Here is a 19,251-nt window from a genome sequence, read left to right as displayed (position 1 = left end):
AACTACTTCATTCAAAACCAACTAATAAGTTTCGTTATGAAGTGAGCATTGAAGAAATATTGACATAAATTATTAGGCACTATAAAATTAATGAAAAAAAAATATTATTAAACTTTAAAGCCCATTTAAATGTGCACCCATGATCTATAATTTTACCAGATATAGGCACAGAATTTCAAATGTATAATCAAAACCATTCCCTTCTATATCCTTGGTATTGAAATTCAAATAAAGTATTTAAGGGGGTTTTGACATTCATAGCCAACACATTTTGTTCATTAGGAGTTTCATGGGTGACAAAGTCCTCCTAGCTAAAATGGTGAAGTAAAGTCAAATAATTCACTGGTATAATGAAATTCCCATGGAGTACTGTACATCACGGTGATATTAGAGGCATAGCCTACCCCAACATATAATCCTTTTACAGGCAGAGCCTACTCCAACATTTACAGTATATTTTATTATAGGCATAGCGTACCCCAAACATATGTGGCTTATTACAGGCATAACCTATCCCAAACATATATAGCCCACAGGATAAAGGCAAGGCTAAGCTTATTCAAATTTTCAACAGGTAGCCTAGGCTAATAGGCCAAGTTCATAATCCATACATTGTTGTTTATCCGCTGAAGTATTTCCTGATTGACTTGACATATTTTCAGTAGCCTAGCTAAAGCAATGAGGGCTAGGCCTTTGAAGGCAGGGCTTGATGTTCATAATTAGTTAAATTCTTAAATGTATCAATATATTATAAATTATAACTCTGGAATCACTATTGTAAGCATTCATGACAATATCAGTACTATATTTCATTGAAAATTAGAATAACATTCGAGTTACGTCTGGTAACCCAGCCACTGAGGAAGGACAAGCCCGGGTAAATGGGGAGGGTTGGTAGCAGGAAAGGCATCCGGCCATGAAAAATATGTCGAAACCAATATGGCTAATGGAGATTGTGAGATTAGAATTAATGCTAGGGTATTCCCCCTAGGCGAAGCGTTGGGACCCCACCCGATCGCTCTGAAAAATCGGCAAGGGTTACCCAGTCATGGGTGGGCTAGGTTAAAGAGGCAAGCTCGGAGAAAAATATCTGAGGAGAGGATGAGAGTAGCAACTCTGAATTTGTGGACAATGACTGGAAAAGGGCGAGAGCTGGTTGACATTATGAAGAGAAGGAAGATTGGAGTGCCGTGTGTGCAGGAAGCCAGGTGGAAGGGAAATAAGGCAAGAGAACTAAGCGAAGGTTGTAATTGTTATTACAGTGGAGCAAATATGGAAGGAAGAAATGGTGTGGGAATGATATTATCGAAAGATCTGAAGGAAAGTGGTGTGTGCCTATGCCATGCAAACTGGATGTACAGAGGAAGAGAAGGACACATTCTGGGAGGAGATGGACCAGGAGCTTATTATAATTCCCGCAAGGGAAAGGGTAATTATAGGAGATCTGAATGGCCACTTGGGGATTAGTAGGGAAGGGATAGAGAGAGTGCTTGGGGGTTAGGGTGTGGTGAGAGAAATCATGGGGGAGAAAGAGTGATTGATTTTACACTGGTTTTTGACCAAGCAATGATCAACAACTTTTTTGAGAAAATGATTAACACATTTTCAGTAGCGGTGGCAGGGAGAGCCAGATAGATTTGCTGCTGTGTAACAGAGACCATCTGATGGAGGTTAGAAATTGCAAGGTGATAAATGGGGAGAGTGAAGCAGCGCAACACAGGTTAGTGGTAATTGATTGCAGACTAAGGAATTGTAGGAGAAGTAAAAAGACGAAAATGAACCCAAAGATTAAGTGGTGGAAATTGAAAGAGGCAGAACTGAGAGTCTTGTTTAAGGAAAGAGTGCTGGAAGCAGTAAGGTTACTTGAGGATGTACAAGAATGGTGGACCGAGAAAAGTAAAGTGATTCTAAGGATCGGTGGAGAAGTATTTGGAAAGTAATCAGGAAGAAGACCCCCAAATGATAAAGAATCGTGGTGGTGAAATGATGAGGTGCAAGAACGGGTAAAAACTAAGAAGGAAGCCAAGAAGAAGGAAGCTCTATCAAGACAAGAGCAGGATAAAGGAATCTATAAGCAGACAAAGAAAAAAGCAAGAAGACCTGTAGCAAAGGCGGAGGCAGAGATATTAAAGGAAGTCTATAAAGAGATGGAAACACCAGAAGGAGAGAAGAAAATATTACGAACTGCTAAGGCCTGAGATGCTGCATCTAAAGACCTGACGCAGATAAAGCAAATAAAAGATAACAGTATAGTTCCAGCAGAAGAGAATGCAATTAAAAGAAGGTGGGAAACTTATTTTGAAGGACTATTGAATGAGGAGAACCCAAGAACAGTATTTGAAGATGGACTCCCGAACGAGGCAGTTACCATAGAAATGACTAGAAAAGAAGTAAATCAAGCAGTAAAGAAGATGAAAAGTAGTAAAGCTGCAGGACCGGATAATATACCATTAGAGGTATAGAAGAGTCTTTGAGAGGAAGGCATAGATATCTTGTGGGACCTAACGCAATAGATCTTCAATCAGGAAAAGATGCTAGAGGAATGGAGAGGATGCTTAATCATCTCCATCTATAAGGGGAAGGTAGACATTAAGGAATGTTGCAACTACAGAGGCATAAAGTTGATAAGCCATACTATGAAGATATGGGAGAAGATCAATGAGAAGAAACTCAGAGATGAGACAACAATTGGTGAGGAACAATTGGGATTCATGCCTGGAAGAGGGACTGTAGATGCAATATTTTCTTTGAGGCAGATGATAGAAAAACATAGGGAGAAACAGAAAGTATTACATATGGTCTTCATTGACCTGGAGAAGGCATACGATCGAGTACCACGTCAGGAACTGTGGAGATGTATGAGAGAAAAGGGAGTCCCCGAGAAATATGTAAGAATCACCCAAAATATGTATACGTGGGCAGAAGCAAATGTTACGAGCAGTATAGACCTAACAGAAAGTTTCCCATTAAATGTGGGACCACATTAGTGGTCTGCAATGAGCCCTTACCTATTTGATCTGGTCATGGATGTAGTAATACAAGGATTTAGAGATCAGTCTCCTTGGTGTATGCTTTTTGCTGATGATGTTATACTGTGTTGCACTAGGCGAGAGATAGTAGAAGAGAAAAGAAATGGAAATTAGAGGATTGAAGATCCATAGGAAAAATACAGAGTATTTGAGATTGAAAAATGGGGAGAATGAAGAAGTTAGTTTACAAGGAGACAGATTGAAAAGAGTTGAAAATTTCAAGTATTTAGGATCAACAGTCGCAGAGGATGGGGATTTGGGGGTAGAAATAAACCACAGAATACAAACAGGATGGAAGAATTAGAAAAAAATGTGAGGAGTACTATGCGACAGGAAAATAGGGGTTAAGTTGAAAGGTAAAGTACAAAAGACAGTTGTGAGACCGCCAATGATATATGGAGCGGAGACGTGGTCAATAAAAAAGACAGAAGAGAAGAATCTGGATGTAGCAGAGATGAGAATGTTGAGATAAGATACGGAATAAGGTAATTAGGGGTACCACAGGAGTTAGAGAACTATCAGATAAGATCCAAGAAAATAGACTGAGGTGGTATTGTCATGTCATGAGAAGAGAGGAACAGTGTATTGAGAGGAGAGTGATAGCAATGGAGGTACAGGGAACCAGAAGGAGAGGGAGACAAAAGCGAAGGTGGATGGACTGTATCAAGGATGACCTTCAATCAAAGGGATTAGCCAGTGATGAAGTGTGGGACAGAGGTATATGGAGAATATTGACCAGAAACATCGACCACACATAGATATGGGAAGGGATGCAGACAAAGAAAATTCGAGTTACGTCTGTTGGAAACTTACATCAAACTTTAATCACAAAATCCTTAACTATCAGAACTTAATTCAGCAAGATCTATTATTACAGCAAAGCTTTCATCTACACATTCACCGAATAGTCTGGCATATTCTTTACATATTCTCCTCTGTCCTCATACGCCTGACAACACTGAGATTACAAAGAATTTTTCTTCTCTCAAGGGGTTAACTACTGCACTGTAATCGGTCAGTGGCTACTTTCCTCTTCGTAAGGGTAGAAGGGACTCTTTAGCCATGGTAAGCAGCTCTTCTAGGAGAAGGACACTCCGAAATCAAACTATTGTTCTCTAGTCTTGGGTAGTGCCATAACCTCTGTACCATGGTCTTCCACTGTCTTGAATTAGAGTTCTTTTGCTTGAGGGTACACTCGGGGACACTGCTCTCTCTTGTTTCTCCTCCTCTTCTTTTGCTAAACTTTTTATGGTTTATATAGGAAATATTTATTTATAAATTATTGCTGCTCCTAAACCAATTAATTTTTTCCTTGTTTCCTTTCCTCACTGGGCTGTTTTCCCTGTTGGAGCCCCTGCGCTTACAGCATCCTGCTTTTCCAGCTAGGGTTGCAGCTTAGCAAATAATAATAATAATAACAATGATAATTTAGTTAAGAATATCCAATAACATTCTTGGCACTTTCACATGAATGAATTATATGTTTTCACTTAATATTACATTGCTGGCGTATCTTGTTTCACAGAAAGGCGCTATGAATATATAAACAAAACACCAAGCTACATTCTCTTAGCTTGGCAAAAAAAAAGGATATCTAATGAATGATAAACTACACTCAGATTGTACGAATTCCAAATATGTGTTACATGAACGGTGATGTTAGCGATGGTCACCTTGTCAAGCTCTTTGATTTGAACATGTTTAGGTGAGACTAGTTTAGTCCAACTTATACATGGCATATGCATAAACCAAAAGACAGTATAATTATTGAGATTGTTTATTTTGAGAACCAGTTAGAGTTTCATTTCAAAGTCGCTGTCTGCATAATGCTGAAATTTTGCTTCGATTTTGAGCATTAAAAAAAAAGAGAGTCATTTCAACTTGATAGCTGGTGATGTGAAACTAGTTTTAAGTGACTCTGGGAGTCACATTTAGGGGGAGTCATCCCAACCGTCTCCGAGAGTCATATGTAGTAGGGTCCTCTCAATGCAAGCGACACACACTCTACTCTAGGTATGCCACTGAATGAAAGGAGGTTCTTCTCTATGTGGCATTGTCCAAAAGTACCCCAGTCAAGGATCCTCTTATCAGGCATAATAACTTAGAAGTAGTGACATAATGTCTTGTGCAAGCCAGGAAGTGGTAATTATTGATGTTATTTTTGACACTGTCTCATTTAGGGATTTTGGTTTGGTTTCTTTAGATTTCACCAGTGGATTATATAACTGATATGTAGTAATTACAAGAGCTGTCTGTGCTCAATGATACGATGAGTGTTTAGAAATGAAAACTTTGAGTTTTCTGTTTTAACGTTTGAGCGTGATTTCACAACTGTTAATATGTTGGTGTTGTTGTTTGTTGTTGTTGTTGTTGTTGTTGTTCTTTTCATGTGTGAAGATTCTTCAATGTTTTTAGAAAAGGTGGTTAGGAGACAACTCTCAATGTAAACAGGGGCCCTCCCATTGTCAACCAGCCATATGAAGAAGATTTTATATGTTCAAGTAATCATCATACTAGAGTTATGTAGTACATCATTGACGAAAAGTACTTAAAGTTTTTTATATTTATTTATATCCAAATAAGGGGTGAAAGATTTTTGGGTCTTTGCATCCACTAATCCAGGCATGGGCCACCTGCAGCCCACAAGCCCAAAGTGTTGTTGTGCAGACCCTGAGACTTTCCAGGTTACTAGAATGTTTTCAATTGTATTTATTCATACCAGTAATCATCATTACCATAATTAGGAGAGAGATGTATCAGTATTATTACTAATTCAGTTGTTATTTTTGTTGTTGTTGTTGCATAATGCCTTGCACTTCATGGAGTATCTTAATGGACCAAAGTGATAACTTTCTCAAGAAGCTCAAATTCTTTTGACCAAAAGGAAACTTCTCAATGGGAAAATTTTGTCGTCCTTTACATGTATTGATTGACCAAAATAAATATAAAAAAAAGAAAACAGATTAAAATGATCTACACCGAGGTCATGGGCTAAAGGTTAAATTATAAAGATATTGGAGAAAATATATGATTCATAAATGTAGAGATTCAATCTGGAAATTTATTAGTTTAGACCAGGAATCTGATCTTATTACTTAGGTTGTTTTATGTTTCAAATGTCCCAGGATTTTATTCAACTCCTATTGGAAATAGTTTCAGAGAGAGAGAGAGAGAGAGAGAGAGAGAGAGAGAGAGAGAGAGAGAGAGAGAGAGAGAGAGAGAGAGAGAATTGGCACCTTGCTCTACCGAGACTAATAATGAAGTGTGACTTCTCAATCAGCAAACACATCTAAAAGGTCAACATCACGTGACCATCACATTGGGACATCGTCCGTTGCAATAACGTTTCATTTATCTGTGAAATCAACTCAGATCTGTTGAGGAGAAATAACAAGGAAACAACAAAGAAAACAAAGTACCCTTACCACCTATATACCGCTTTCAAGTAATGTCCTTCTGGTAATAATAGAAGGTTTACATTAAACGCAGTTATTATTAGGGATGAATTTATTGTATCAAAACAGTATATTATCAGTAAAATGTATATCTCTCAGCAAAAATTTATATTAAGCTACGTAATCAGGTGCAGAGCATTAATTGTTCTATTAATACAAAGAAAAATACAATCCAGGGTGTTTAATGAATATAAATCAACAAAATAATATTCCAAGATAGCATTGACTATATATTAAAACTAAAGCATATAGTGGTCACTGACATGCATTGATTAACAATCAGAATTCAAGTAATGATATATATAGTATATATGATTATATGTTGACAAAAGTATTCAAGAAGGTTACAAAATATATATTCTTTATACCTAAATAGTACAGTCTAAGTATGCCGTAAACTGGCTTCAGAACTGTATAAAGAAAATAGTACATTATATGGACAGTGATATCATTATGTATTAAAGAAAAATACTATTATGTTGAAGGACATAACTATAATATATGATATACAAATACATTTCATGAGACCATTAAAAATATATATATACACAAAAATATATCATTCTGATAAGCCATGAATATATAACAGAAAGAAATTCTGACAAAAAAGCAAAACGGTAATGGAAAATGTTCTTGTTTTCTGGTAGTAGCGCAGAAATAGGATAATTTTTAACATTTATAATGATTTTTAGAGTTATCTATTTAACTTGGTGCAAGAGAAGGAGCTAATGATACATTGGAGTGAGATAGAACCCACAATGACCATAGCGAGTAGCATTATTTGTGGGAAGAAGCAGATGTTAGGATGAGAAGGTTGATTTTTTGAGAAGGAATTAAAAGGTTATGGAATTTAGGAATGTTTGAAAGTGTGCCTGTACAAGTGGAGGGAAAAACAGACTGTAAAAAGGGGGTGAAATGTACACTGATGGTATGGTTTAGTACCAAAGTGCGGGCCTTTATTGTTTTAAATTAATGATGAAAATGGTAAATTAATTAAGTTCACCGTTCACCATGTACTTTGGCCCACCTTCTCCATGAGGGGTATGCTTCAAGGGTACACTAATTTTATATTCCACTTCAGGAAGGGAAACTAAAACCACATCAATATATTACTCACAAAGGATATTGTTTCAAGTTAGTTTGGAAAATAATCAATACTGTACACTTACTGAATACCAAATGCAGATAGAAAGATCAGCTTTAAATATTTACACAGTAAATTATTTCATTTTGGAGTGAGTGTATGTGCAGTGAATGAAATAAACATAGTAGGTATTACTTTCAAGGAAAATGAATACTGGTTTACTTGAGACCAGAATGGTGAGCAGCAACAGAGACATATATCGATGCAGCTGCCTATTGGCTTATGACATTCACACCCATCACACATATAATTGATTTGGGGCTCCAGTTCACGAGGACAGCTGAGACGTAAAACTATGTATGAGGCACAAAATGACACATTACTATTCAAATGTGAGTCAGCTGCTTTGCTGGTTTGATGCCTGAGGACTTGGCTGTGCTACGCCGTCAGAGGAGATACACTCGGTTACTACTTACTGAATTCTCACATAAATAATTTTTCATGTATCATATGTGAACATCTGCGAGAGAGAGAGAGAGAGAGAGAGAGAGAGAGAGAGAGAGAGAGAGAGAGAGAGAGAGAGAGGGAGCTTGATTATTATTATTATTATTATTATTATTATTATTATTATTATTACAACAACTACTATCATTAGTATTATTGTTATTATTATTATTACTACAACAACTACTATCATTATTATTATTATTATTATTATTATTATTATTATTATTATTACTACTAACTACTACTACTACTACTACTACTACTACTACTAATTATTATTATTATTATTATTATTATCATTATCACTACTACTACTACTACTGTTATTATTATTATTATTATTATTATTATTATTATTATTATTATTACATTCATATGTTTATATATTCAGATATCACCATTTTTTTTGGTGTCATTGTAGACTTATTCCTTTAAATGTTATGAAATTTGTATTGCTTACTGAATAATCCCTTTAATCTATTACCTCAACCATTAATTCATTACTTGGGTCACTTCACTTGTCTGTTGATCAAGGTTAAGCACCGATGACACTTACCTTAAGACGGTGACCAAACTGCTGATCAGTTGAGTTCTTTCGAGTTCCGATCAACCAAGAGGCTGCAATGATCACTCAAGCGGATTCAGGATGATTTCTTGGGAAGAAGATTTCCTCGTCTTGTCTCTCAAGGAGAGAAATATATCTGGTGCGCAGAGAAAACTCGATGTGAACCTGCAAGTGAATAATCCCAAGGATTTCTCACGACGGATAAAAAATAGCAATTGAAGGGACGGATAATAAATAAAGGGTTGTATCTTTCAGTTTTCCCGTTACCTGTTTCAGAGAATAATTTTTATAAGGAAAAAAAACTCAATAACCAAAGGTCAATTCAGAGCCAAATGGCTTCATCATTCTAAGTCTTATAATTCATAAATGTTTCCCAAGACGAGAAAAGGAGAACCTGGAGCAGAATATTTGAGTTTTAAGAGGTTTTATGCAAAGAAAAGGAGGATTACTTTAGAAAAAGATAGGGTTGAAGAATGACTGAGTCAGGTACTCACAACCATCAATCTATCAGGTGATCTATCTTAGTGTTGCTCCTTGATGTCAGAATCTATTTCCGGCCATTCACAGTCTCTTGCAGTTTTGCAGCTTATAGTGAAGATGTATCAAAATCTCTTAAGAGAAACTCTCTCCACTGCTGCCCAAGCAATGGCTGGATGCACACTGCCTAAACTCCTGAATAAAATCCCAGAAAAAGTTGACGTATTAGAACGACCTCTCACCAGAAGGCTGATGCAAGCGCCATTGCAAGAAATGGATGAATTTCCAAAGAGAAACTCATCAAGGAATTCTCCTGAAATCATACAATAAACATAAAACTAATCTCCTTTTTTTTTTAAATATATGTTAAATGCATCTTGCCTAAAGACTGAAGACAAACACATTCAGTAAAATCCATATACTAAACCTATTAGCAATAGGTAATATTTAGTGATTCTCTAAAGACCAAAGTTGAATGTTTGAAACCCTAAATTAATGTTTACTTTTGTCTCTGAAACAGAAACAACAGAATAATTTAGGACAAGAACAGAATAAACACTTCAAGTTGTAATTATTTGTAGACTTTTGGAGAAAGAGAGGAATGGAATTATTGTTAATAATTACTTGTGTATTCCTCTCTGTCTGTCTGTCTGTACTGCAGAAGTGAGACATCCAAACTCTTTCCCCTTTTTTTCGGCTGATTTAATGAAAATATTAACCTTTACTTCCAACTAAAAGAAACAGAGGAAAAATTAATATCAAATTAAGTACAAGAAAGTACAGGAATATAAAAAGTTTTCAAAATTGTTCTAATGTAGTAGATTCTCGAAAAAAACATTATTCATCATGAATAATAGTAATGATAACAATAATGGTAATAATAATAATGACAATATAGAAAACATTTACAAAAAATTCCAAAGGAATTTTTTTTTCTTTTCATTTATCTCTTTAGGAGTAATAAATATAATTTTTTTCCTTCAATTCATTTGGAGTAGTGACTTCAAAGTCTTTTCCTTAAAACCATTACCTTTTTTTTTTCTCACCAGAATTTAACTGAAGGGTTTTGACTGACGCTGGTCGAATATGTCAGCTTCTCTTGAGTCCAACAGATGACGATGAACAATATCCCAGTGTATGAGTTATTCAGTCAGTCAGTCAGTCGGTCTCCTTTTTTTCCAGTACATCTGATCTGTGAAAGGAAACAGCATCAATCACAGAGTTCAAACGCATTGCAAAAGATAAAATCTCTGCAACAGAAATCTTGCTGATCCTAAATTGCCAAACAAGATTGATCAACTAAATTAATAAGATTGTGTAGTGGCAAAGCAGATAGATTTAATATTAAATATAATTTTTTGCAGGATTGAAGTTACACATAAGACACTTAACAGGTAAGTTTATCAAAACTTATTTACTTCTGATAAATATAATTTTGCCTTGACCAATTACTTAATATAAAAATGGCAAAATAAAGAAGTTGTAGACATGAGACTCTATACAAAGAAGAGGATGATAACTCTAAAGAAGACCAAATGTAGACCTTTCTGGGAGCTGAACCCTGATTTCAGATTCTGGTTCCAGAATGCAGATAATGTCTGCAAAATCGTTAACAGAAAATTGCCCCTCCCACTCTTGTGCTTGATGGATGCAGAGTGCCCATCCTCCAAAGTAAAAGCCCTAGATGAGGAGAGTCGCCATGGTCAGTGAGTAAATCAGGCACACCGTTCCGCGAGGCCTCGTTTGGAGCTTCCCTTGTCGGTCCTGTCCTCTGAAACCCTGGGTAAGGTGTAGATCAGGACTTTGCGAGGAAGGACTAGCTGATGCAAGCACTAAAAGGAGAATATACAAACATACAAAAATATACTTCGGAAAACAAAACTATTAACTGCCTCTCGCTTAAGGATCAATGCTAAATTGATTAAGTAAACACAATACCTTTATATTATTATATATAGTTACCTTTAACTATTATTATCTAAAAATAATTATCAATTTTCTGAAAACCCAGAAACAGTGTTTACTTCTCATTGTGAAAACTAACTAATTAAAGAAAAAACAGAAAAAGAACAACAATTTACAATTATTGTAGACATCTGGTCATAATTACTCCTGTGTTCGTCCCTCCCATTCTTTCTCTTTGTTTGCATGAGAAGTTGTGAGACACACCCGATGTATTCTACTTTTGCCTGTTTCACTCAGATATATAAAAAAGATAATTTTAACATAATCAAATGTGAGATTCCTTTATGTAAAAGAAAAAAAAGTTCTCGAATATGAGAAGATTAAAATTAAGTCTAATCGTATAAATTCCTTTTGAGATTTATATTCAATATGAATATAAGTAATGAATGTTAACGTTACTCTTCTCTGTAAATGTATTTGAAATATTAACTCGAAATATTACTCTTTCGGTTCATTTCATTAGTAGTAGTAACTACAAATATTACTCGTTTCATTCAATTCTTTTAAAAGTAGTAACTCTTTATCATATCCATTCCATGCAATTTATTAAGAAAAAACTACTCCAAATTCTTACCCTAAAAATCCTACATCATCTCATGTTTCTCTTCTCCAATGTCCTTCAGCTCTGTGTTCCTTCTCTTCTGATCAGATGTTGACTCAATGGGTCTGACAGACGCTGGTCTAACATATCAGCTTTTCTTAGGTCCAGCAGATGACGATGAACAATCTCCCTGTGCACCAGTCAGTCAGTCAATCAGTCAGTCAGTCAGTCAGTCAGTCAGTCTTTTGTTCTACCAGTTCATCTGATATGCAATTGAAAATAGCATCAATATATGAGAGCATTACAAATTTCAAGTGTTTTACTAAAGACAGAATCTCTGCAATAAACAGCTCAGTTTGATGTTCCTTTACTTGGATCATTAAATGGAGAAATAAATTGATTAACTTTAATGATATTATTCTTGAACAGCAAAGCAGATTCATTTTAATATGTAAGTTCACATAAAACGATTTACTTCTGATAAGTTTACTTTGATGTTACAAATAACCATATATAGAAAAAGAGATTTCACAAAGAACTCAGCCGTCGGACTGGTATTGAGATATTCTTTTCTTTTTTCTTATTGCCTGGTTTGGTTCCTTAGAAGGACTTTGTAAGGATATTATCTTTGTTCACCTCCCAGGAGAGAGAGAGAGAGAGAGAGAGAGAGAGAGAGAGAGAGAGAGAGAGAGAGAGAGAGAGAGAGAGAGAGAGAGAGAGAGAGAGTATAAAATGAATAAAAATTGAAAAGTGATGAAAACACAACTTTTGTCATTCACATATTTATTTATGATGAGCTCCACTATTACATATTACCTACCATCACCTCAACCATCTCCGTCAAGATCACTTAAATAGATTTTGCTTTCATTAAAGAATAGACAATGTTTAGAGTGAATCTTAGCACATTCAAGGTTTGCTATATTTTGATAAGAATATATCATGATATAAGTCAAACACTACTTTGGTAATTAAAAATATTCATTGTATATGAATGATAACAAAAAAGAAAGTTTTGAAAATAGATATAAGAGAAGAGAACAAACAGTAGAATGAACATAATAAAAGTTTTCAAAAACAATAGATTTCTGTGAAAAGATTTAATTGTTCCCTAACAATTAAATATATATATATATATGTATATATATATATATATATATATATATATATATATATATATAGATATAGATATATATATATATATATATATATATATATATATATATATATATATATATATATATATATATATCTATATATATATATATATATATATATATATATATATATATATATATATATATATATATATATAATCATATTACTATAAAAAATGACCTTTATGATCTGAAAGTGATGTTTATAATCTAATCATTATAAAAAGTTAGTTAAACCTGAATCATTTAGTGACAGATTATGAATTAGAATTTGGTGATCAACATTTTGAGACATTTGTTTCACAACTAAAAGGTCAGATGTTATTGAAGTTCTTCTTCTTTTCAGTTGACGCCTCAGGGATCGTCATCATTTTCACACGGAACATCTGTGCATCAGTCATCCTACCGAGCAAAGAAGAAAACACCGTTATGAAATAGACTTTGGTTTTTTACAATGACTCAGCACAAAAGCTAAAGAAAAATAGCATCGGATATGGTGAGGGAAATCTTTATTCTAAAGAGAAAGAAATAATATTTAGAGTGAAAGAGAGAAGGAAGATGAATATGTTGCGAATTGAAGGAGGTGTGAAAAGAATTGGAGGGAATCATAAATAATGATATTCAAACAAACAAGATCAGATATTCTAATCAAATGATAATGAGCTGAATAATAAGAAAAAGTGAAGATAATAATGAGGTGGAAATTGCTCTACACATCAACACCTCTCTATCATCCACACAACGACATTCTCTGGAAATGTCTCTGATTCCATTAATGAAGATACAAAGGAATATCAAGTGATCGAATGAGGAAAAGAAAAAACTATTAAGAAACAAATCATAGACTAAAACCAGAAGAAAAATAGTTTTGAACCTTGGCTTATAATGAATAAAGATTAGTTATTTAGGCTCATCACTTGATGAAAGGTTTAGAACGTTGGTAGAAGAGAGAGAGAGAGAGAGAGAGAGAGAGAGAGAGAGAGAGAGAGAGAGAGAGATTCTGCCTGAATACAATGAAGACCATGAAAATTAGACCTATGATATAAAAAAATTACCAGACCTAATAATATAGATTATTTTTTTACGCCCATGGTCTTCTGAGAGGCTTAAGAGGAATGTTGAGAGAGAGAGAGAGAGAGAGAGAGAGAGAGAGAGAGAGAGAGAGAGAGAGAGATAAAAATCGGACAATACAGATGAAGAAGGAGAAGAAAAAGAAGAAGCAAACTCACCATGCAACACCCAATATACATCCGGTGGATTCCTCTTCCTTAATATCCATCTCTCTAAGTAAGGCTTCGTCATCTGGTCGTTCATCTTCTGGGAAACAGATTAAGTGTCTCACCCTGACTCCCTTCAAGGAGTTCATCATTGGGAGGAGGAAATCCCGAGGACTCCTCCTCTTCTTGGAACACCGAGGAAAGCAGATTGAAGTGAATGATCTGTTGGGAAGAAGAAGAAGGAAAAGAAGAAAAATCTGATGAAATGAAAGGAAAGGAAAAGGAGAAGAAAAGAAATGATGTCAACCATATTTCTAATTATTGTTTTATTGACATCTTGTTTTGTTAAGATGAACAAGTGCCTTCAGACACGCACACACGAACAAACACACACACACACACCTTCACGTACACAGTATTGCAATTACTTTTTAATGATCCAAAAATAGGATATGAATTGGCAATAAAAATAAACCTTTAAGTAACATTTGAAAAGTGTACAAATTGATAAACTTATTACTATTTCTATAATAATTAATAATTGACTATTTCTATTAATAGGCCTATGAGATTTTTCTTTCTCCAAATCTGATGTCGATTTAAGGTCTTATTTCGAATAAATTTTTCTGTTCAACAAATTAATATGATAATTAAATCATCTCTCTCTCTCTCTCTCTCTCTCTCTCTCTCTCTCTCTCTCTCTCTCTCTCTCTCTCTCTCTCTCTCTTAAGGAATGATGTCTCCTCACCTCCTTGCATCCTGTGGTTGCAATGCCCGAAGGATGTCCCCAACCTTCTCGATGTCTTCTTCCTGGACATCGCTGACAAAGACAATGACAATTGGATCCTTCTTCAAGAAAGGAATTGGGTGACTGACGCTGCTGACATCCTTGACACTAAAGTGAATCCCTGAAAGAGAGAAAGGTTTAAAGAAGAAGAAGAAGAAGAAGAAGAAGAAAAACAACAACAACAACAACAACTTTGAGGAAAATGAAAATCACAACCAACCATTTTCTATCTGTTTCTTCCGTAAGATTTTAAAGGAAAAGACCAAATGGGAATAATGATAACTGAAACAACGAATTTAGAGACGAAATTACTAAAGTTAGGAGCTATGGGTTTGCGTTGATGTGTGTGTGCGAGTTAATCTGTGTGTGTGCGTGAGTCAATGTGTGTATGCGTGCGTGAGTCAATGTCTGTGTGTGCATTAGTTAATGTGTGTGTGAGTCAATGTGTGTGCACGCGAGCATTGTAGCTTTTATCGTATTATGGGATGACATCAGTCTCCTCATGTATAGAGAAACACAGCCAATAACAACTCAGTTTTATTGAAATATCGCAATATTATTTGTCGAGAGAAACCTTTTCACGTCCCTTTCGGTGATTGGTTGTTGAGATCAGATGACTCCGCCCACATTTTTGTAGAGAACCAATCAGCGCAGAGAGGAGGCGGAGTCAGGAGTAACCTTGATTGACTATCACTGTTCCCGATACTGGTTTCCTCTTCATTACCATCATGATCATTACTATTTTATTCATTACTGTCACCATCATTAATATCATTATTTGTGAAATCAATAGTGACTATAGTGATGTAGTAATGTCACCTTTAAACTGAATCGTTTTCTTTTTATATAAGAAAGGAAATAAATGAAAACTTAGCATCGAAAGCTTTTAAATTACTTCAAATCCGATGAAAACAATATTGTCTTAAGTAAGAACAAAAAATACCTGATTGAGCCTTGAATATAAAGTTCAAAATTTATACAGCAATAATGATAATAATAATGATAGTTACAATAATGGAAATAAATGATAATAACAATATTAACCGAACGAATGACAGAAATGGGATAAGGGGAAGAAGGCGAGATATCATAAAGTCCCTCAAAGGAAAGGAAGACAGAAATTCTGTCGTCCTTCTCTTTAACTCACCTAAATCTTGAATCTCTTTTGTCTTTTGCAAAGATCGACAGAAGGCGTCGAGGCTGACTTGGTCCGGAAGCCTCACTCCCAGTCCCTTCACATTTGGAGGGATTTGAAACGTTGGGTTCCAGATGCCTTTGTATTTCTCACAACTGTTCCAAAGAGAAGAAAAGAAAGAAATAATTATTAGATTCGTTCGGGAATTTTATCAAGTGGAATGATGATGATGATTAAGATGATTAAGGAGACGATGACGATGATAATGATGATGATGATGATGATGATGATGATGATGATAAGAATGAAAAGTAAAAAGGAATAATTTGGTGGAATATTGAAATTTATATCATCTATAAATGAGAAGGAAAGTAAATTTGAGACTTTTTTTATAATGAATCTAATGATGACCGTGATGATGATGATGATGATGATGATGATACTAGTAATATAAAGGAAATAGACTATGAGACTCAAGTTGAGTATTGTGGCAAAGTTTGCAGCCTAATTATTCATGTCTATCTTCATTTCTCTTTAAAAGTAAGCTTAACATATATATATATATATATATATATATATATATATATATATATATATATATATATATATATATATATATATATATATATGCGTGCGTGTGTGTGTGTGTGTGTGTGTGTGTTTGTGTTTTTATGTATCACTATCTTTTTCATTAAGATATTTGATGATATTAGTTAAGAAGTAGGCTAATATTCAAAATAACTGTCAGAAATTCAAAGAAAAATGCAAAACTTACTCTTTGCTGAGAAGACTTTTGATTGACTCAGTTTCTACTGTGTTAAGCGATTCCTTTTTTGCATAGCTGCGCTTTAGCCATATTTCTCTTGGGTAAACCTGGTGTCGCAAGAGATGTTTGGTTAGTACCTCGAAGCCGGAGATACTTTCTTCGAGGTCTATAAAAATTCTAATTTCATCTCTGTTTGGGAGAGGAGGATCAGTGGCTGCAAGGAGGGCGATGTAAGACTCGAATGATGAGTCAGTGATTCTAGTGTTGTCATCAATCAAGCAAAACCTCTGCGCTATCCATCTTGCAACCATGTCATTGCACTTTATGTTGTGCATGACCTTCAGGAAGGAGTGTTTGTCCCTCAATCCTGACTCCTCCAGGAGTTCCAGGGTCTCTATCTTGGTTGCCAGTGGCACCTCCACTCCCCCCACGTGGAAAATGCTTAGTGTCTGGATAAGTAGGTTTTGATACTTCTCCAGAGAGTCAGGGAGAGAGCCCCCATGCAGCTCTTTCACAACGTCTTTTACTGTTGCTTTCTTTATTCTTTTATTTGAGACAACATTGGAAAGCATTATTTTCTGAATGTGTGGTGGGATACATGTCTTAGATAATTCCTCACTCCACATATGCATTGGCGATCTGGTCACTTGTTTACGGATGTTGTAACCTCCCATGAACTCCATGAAACCCTTATGAGGGAAAGTGTAATAGGAGTTGTTGAAGTAGGTGACTTTCTTTAGGAAGGCTCCAGCCAGCTCTTCTATTGGTACTCCCAAACGAAGACATAGATCAGCCAATCTTTGATAGACCGAATGGGGAAGATTTATAAAATCATCTTTTAATCCTTTGAGAGATTCCAAAGAGAGTTCCTCCAGAAATATATTTATTTTGTGTTGCAAGACACTTAATTCTAAATCACACGTAGATGGGTTCCTCTGCAAACGCTCCTCTAATTTGGAAATGATTAGAAGGAAAATCTGCCAGTAGAGCTCAGCCTCAGTTGTGATTCTGTTTACATCATCTGGTTTGAACATCCAAAGAATTGTGAGGAGACAGAGATTATAGGCGACTTCCCACACTATGCTCATTTTGTGTTCAGTTTTCTTAAGGAATTTTAATAGATTATCTAGCTCTTGTAAAACTTGGGAATCTTTGGGTAGACTCAAGAAGTATTTTTTTACAAACTCTTCTCTTTTGTTGGCTTTAATTCCTACAAGCCGAAGATGAACAGCATTCAGAGCTCTGGATTGGAGATGAGCATTCAGTTTCTCTTCAGCTTCAGGTCTGGTGGTAACGATAACAGTTAATTGGCTGTAGTGTTTGTTTAAAGAAAGAATATGGTTGAAAAGGTCGGATGAATTCTTATTGACCTCATCGTAGCCATCCAAGATGACCAGAGTTCTTTGACTTAAGACAGCTTCAACAAGGTCTTTATCACTGAATGAGCGATGAACTTTTTCTCCCAAAGAGAATTTAATAAGCATAACAAATGTATTAATAATATCTCTTAATTCTGCATAAAAGAGCAGATGAAAAGAGCTGAGGCCTTTGATGGAGGGTCTTTGGTTGGCCCAATCAGATGTTATCTTTTTCACTAGAGTGCTCTTGCCCATTCCTGCATGTCCTTTGAGCAAAATAAAACTTCCAGCGTCAGAACCTGAGGCTACATCTATTATGTCCTCCAGTAAAACCTCCTTATTCTCTCCATCCTGATTCAGTTCTATTTCTGTGAATATTTCATTCACTGGCAACTGCCTTCCATCTCCTTTCACTATTAAGGACAATGGATTTATGGTTGTATTTTGATTCAAGACTTTTTTCAAGAATGGAACACCTTTATTCCTTATCAATGCCATCTGTTCAGAAAAGAGCAATTCCTTCTTGTACTCATCAAGGGTCTTTGGCAAAATGTCTGCATCTCTTATTTCATTGAGCTTTTTGTTGAAATTAGCAATATTTGCATCAATCTCTGTCTGGCTGACATGTGAACATATTTTGCCAACACTGCAAAGTGCTCTCTCCATTAGTGTACGGATTTCTTCAATTTCGTCAAAGAAATCTTTCTGATTTAGACTGAGAGCTTCATGAGCTATGGTGTTTCTTATGTCTTTTAAATATGTGATAAGACATTCTGGCTCTTTACCGCTTGCTGATGACCAAGCAATGTCATCTTTGCCAGCAAAGACTCCTTTACAATGTTTCAAAAGGAGACAAATAAGGGTTATATCCCACTTAGCAACATCTGGGGGATACTTCTCTAACGTCTTAAGCTGTTCTGGATAGAGCTTCTTCTTTAGTTTATTGATCTCTACCTTTTTGTTCTCCAGGTATGTTAAGAATTTGATCTTGTGATCCCAATCTGGATTTCCCCAGATGAGAAACAGCCTCAACAAGGGACTTATAACCTCATCGGAGATCTTCCATAGTCTGATCTTATACCGGTCAGATTCATTGAATACAGGAGTCATCCTGTAACGAAGTAAAAAAAAAAAAGATAGAATGATTAGGTATGTAATAAATTGTAATTCAAAATGTGAATAGAATTTCAATCAATTTTCCCTGCTTT

At 35.3% G+C, this 19,251-nt stretch overlaps 2 protein-coding genes across 2 annotated transcripts in view; one reads left to right on the top strand and one right to left on the bottom strand.

Moving 5' to 3' along the window:
- Nucleotides 1-939: 939 nt before the first annotated feature.
- On the top strand, nucleotides 940-2,462 carry LOC137626866 (uncharacterized). Its single transcript, XM_068357851.1, has 2 exons — nucleotides 940-1,429; nucleotides 2,215-2,462. Exons 1-2 carry the CDS (start codon nucleotides 940-942, stop codon nucleotides 2,460-2,462), a joined length of 738 nt encoding a protein of 245 aa, XP_068213952.1.
- A 10,632-nt stretch (nucleotides 2,463-13,094) lies between these two features.
- Nucleotides 13,095-19,251, bottom strand: part of LOC137626865 (uncharacterized) — a 31,430-nt gene continuing 25,273 nt past the window's right edge. Inside the window, exons 2-7 of the mRNA XM_068357850.1 lie at nucleotides 16,695-19,154; nucleotides 15,932-16,074; nucleotides 15,680-15,705; nucleotides 14,746-14,975; nucleotides 14,010-14,219; nucleotides 13,095-13,182 (exon numbers count right to left, since the gene is read on the bottom strand). Of these exons, the coding sequence (XP_068213951.1) occupies nucleotides 13,095-13,182; nucleotides 14,010-14,219; nucleotides 14,746-14,975; nucleotides 15,680-15,705; nucleotides 15,932-16,074; nucleotides 16,695-19,153 (3,156 nt within the window). The 5' untranslated portion in view covers nucleotide 19,154. The remainder of the gene's footprint in view (nucleotides 13,183-14,009; nucleotides 14,220-14,745; nucleotides 14,976-15,679; nucleotides 15,706-15,931; nucleotides 16,075-16,694; nucleotides 19,155-19,251) is intronic.

The sequence above is a fragment of the Palaemon carinicauda genome, chromosome 34, assembly GCF_036898095.1.
Source record: "Palaemon carinicauda isolate YSFRI2023 chromosome 34, ASM3689809v2, whole genome shotgun sequence".
Lineage (NCBI taxonomy): Eukaryota > Metazoa > Arthropoda > Malacostraca > Decapoda > Palaemonidae > Palaemon > Palaemon carinicauda.
This window is presented reverse-complemented; position numbering and strand designations above follow the sequence as displayed.

What these genes read in the sequence shown, in the direction of transcription:
- LOC137626866 (XM_068357851.1), top strand. Translation starts at nt 940, where the DNA reads ATGGCTAATGGAGATTGTGAGATTAGAATTAATGCTAGGGTATTCCCC. An exon ending in TAATTCCCGCAAGGGAAAGG is followed by an intron (nt 1,430 to 2,214) that starts GTAATTATAGGA and finishes CTGCATCTAAAG; the next exon opens with ACCTGACGCAGATAAAGCAA.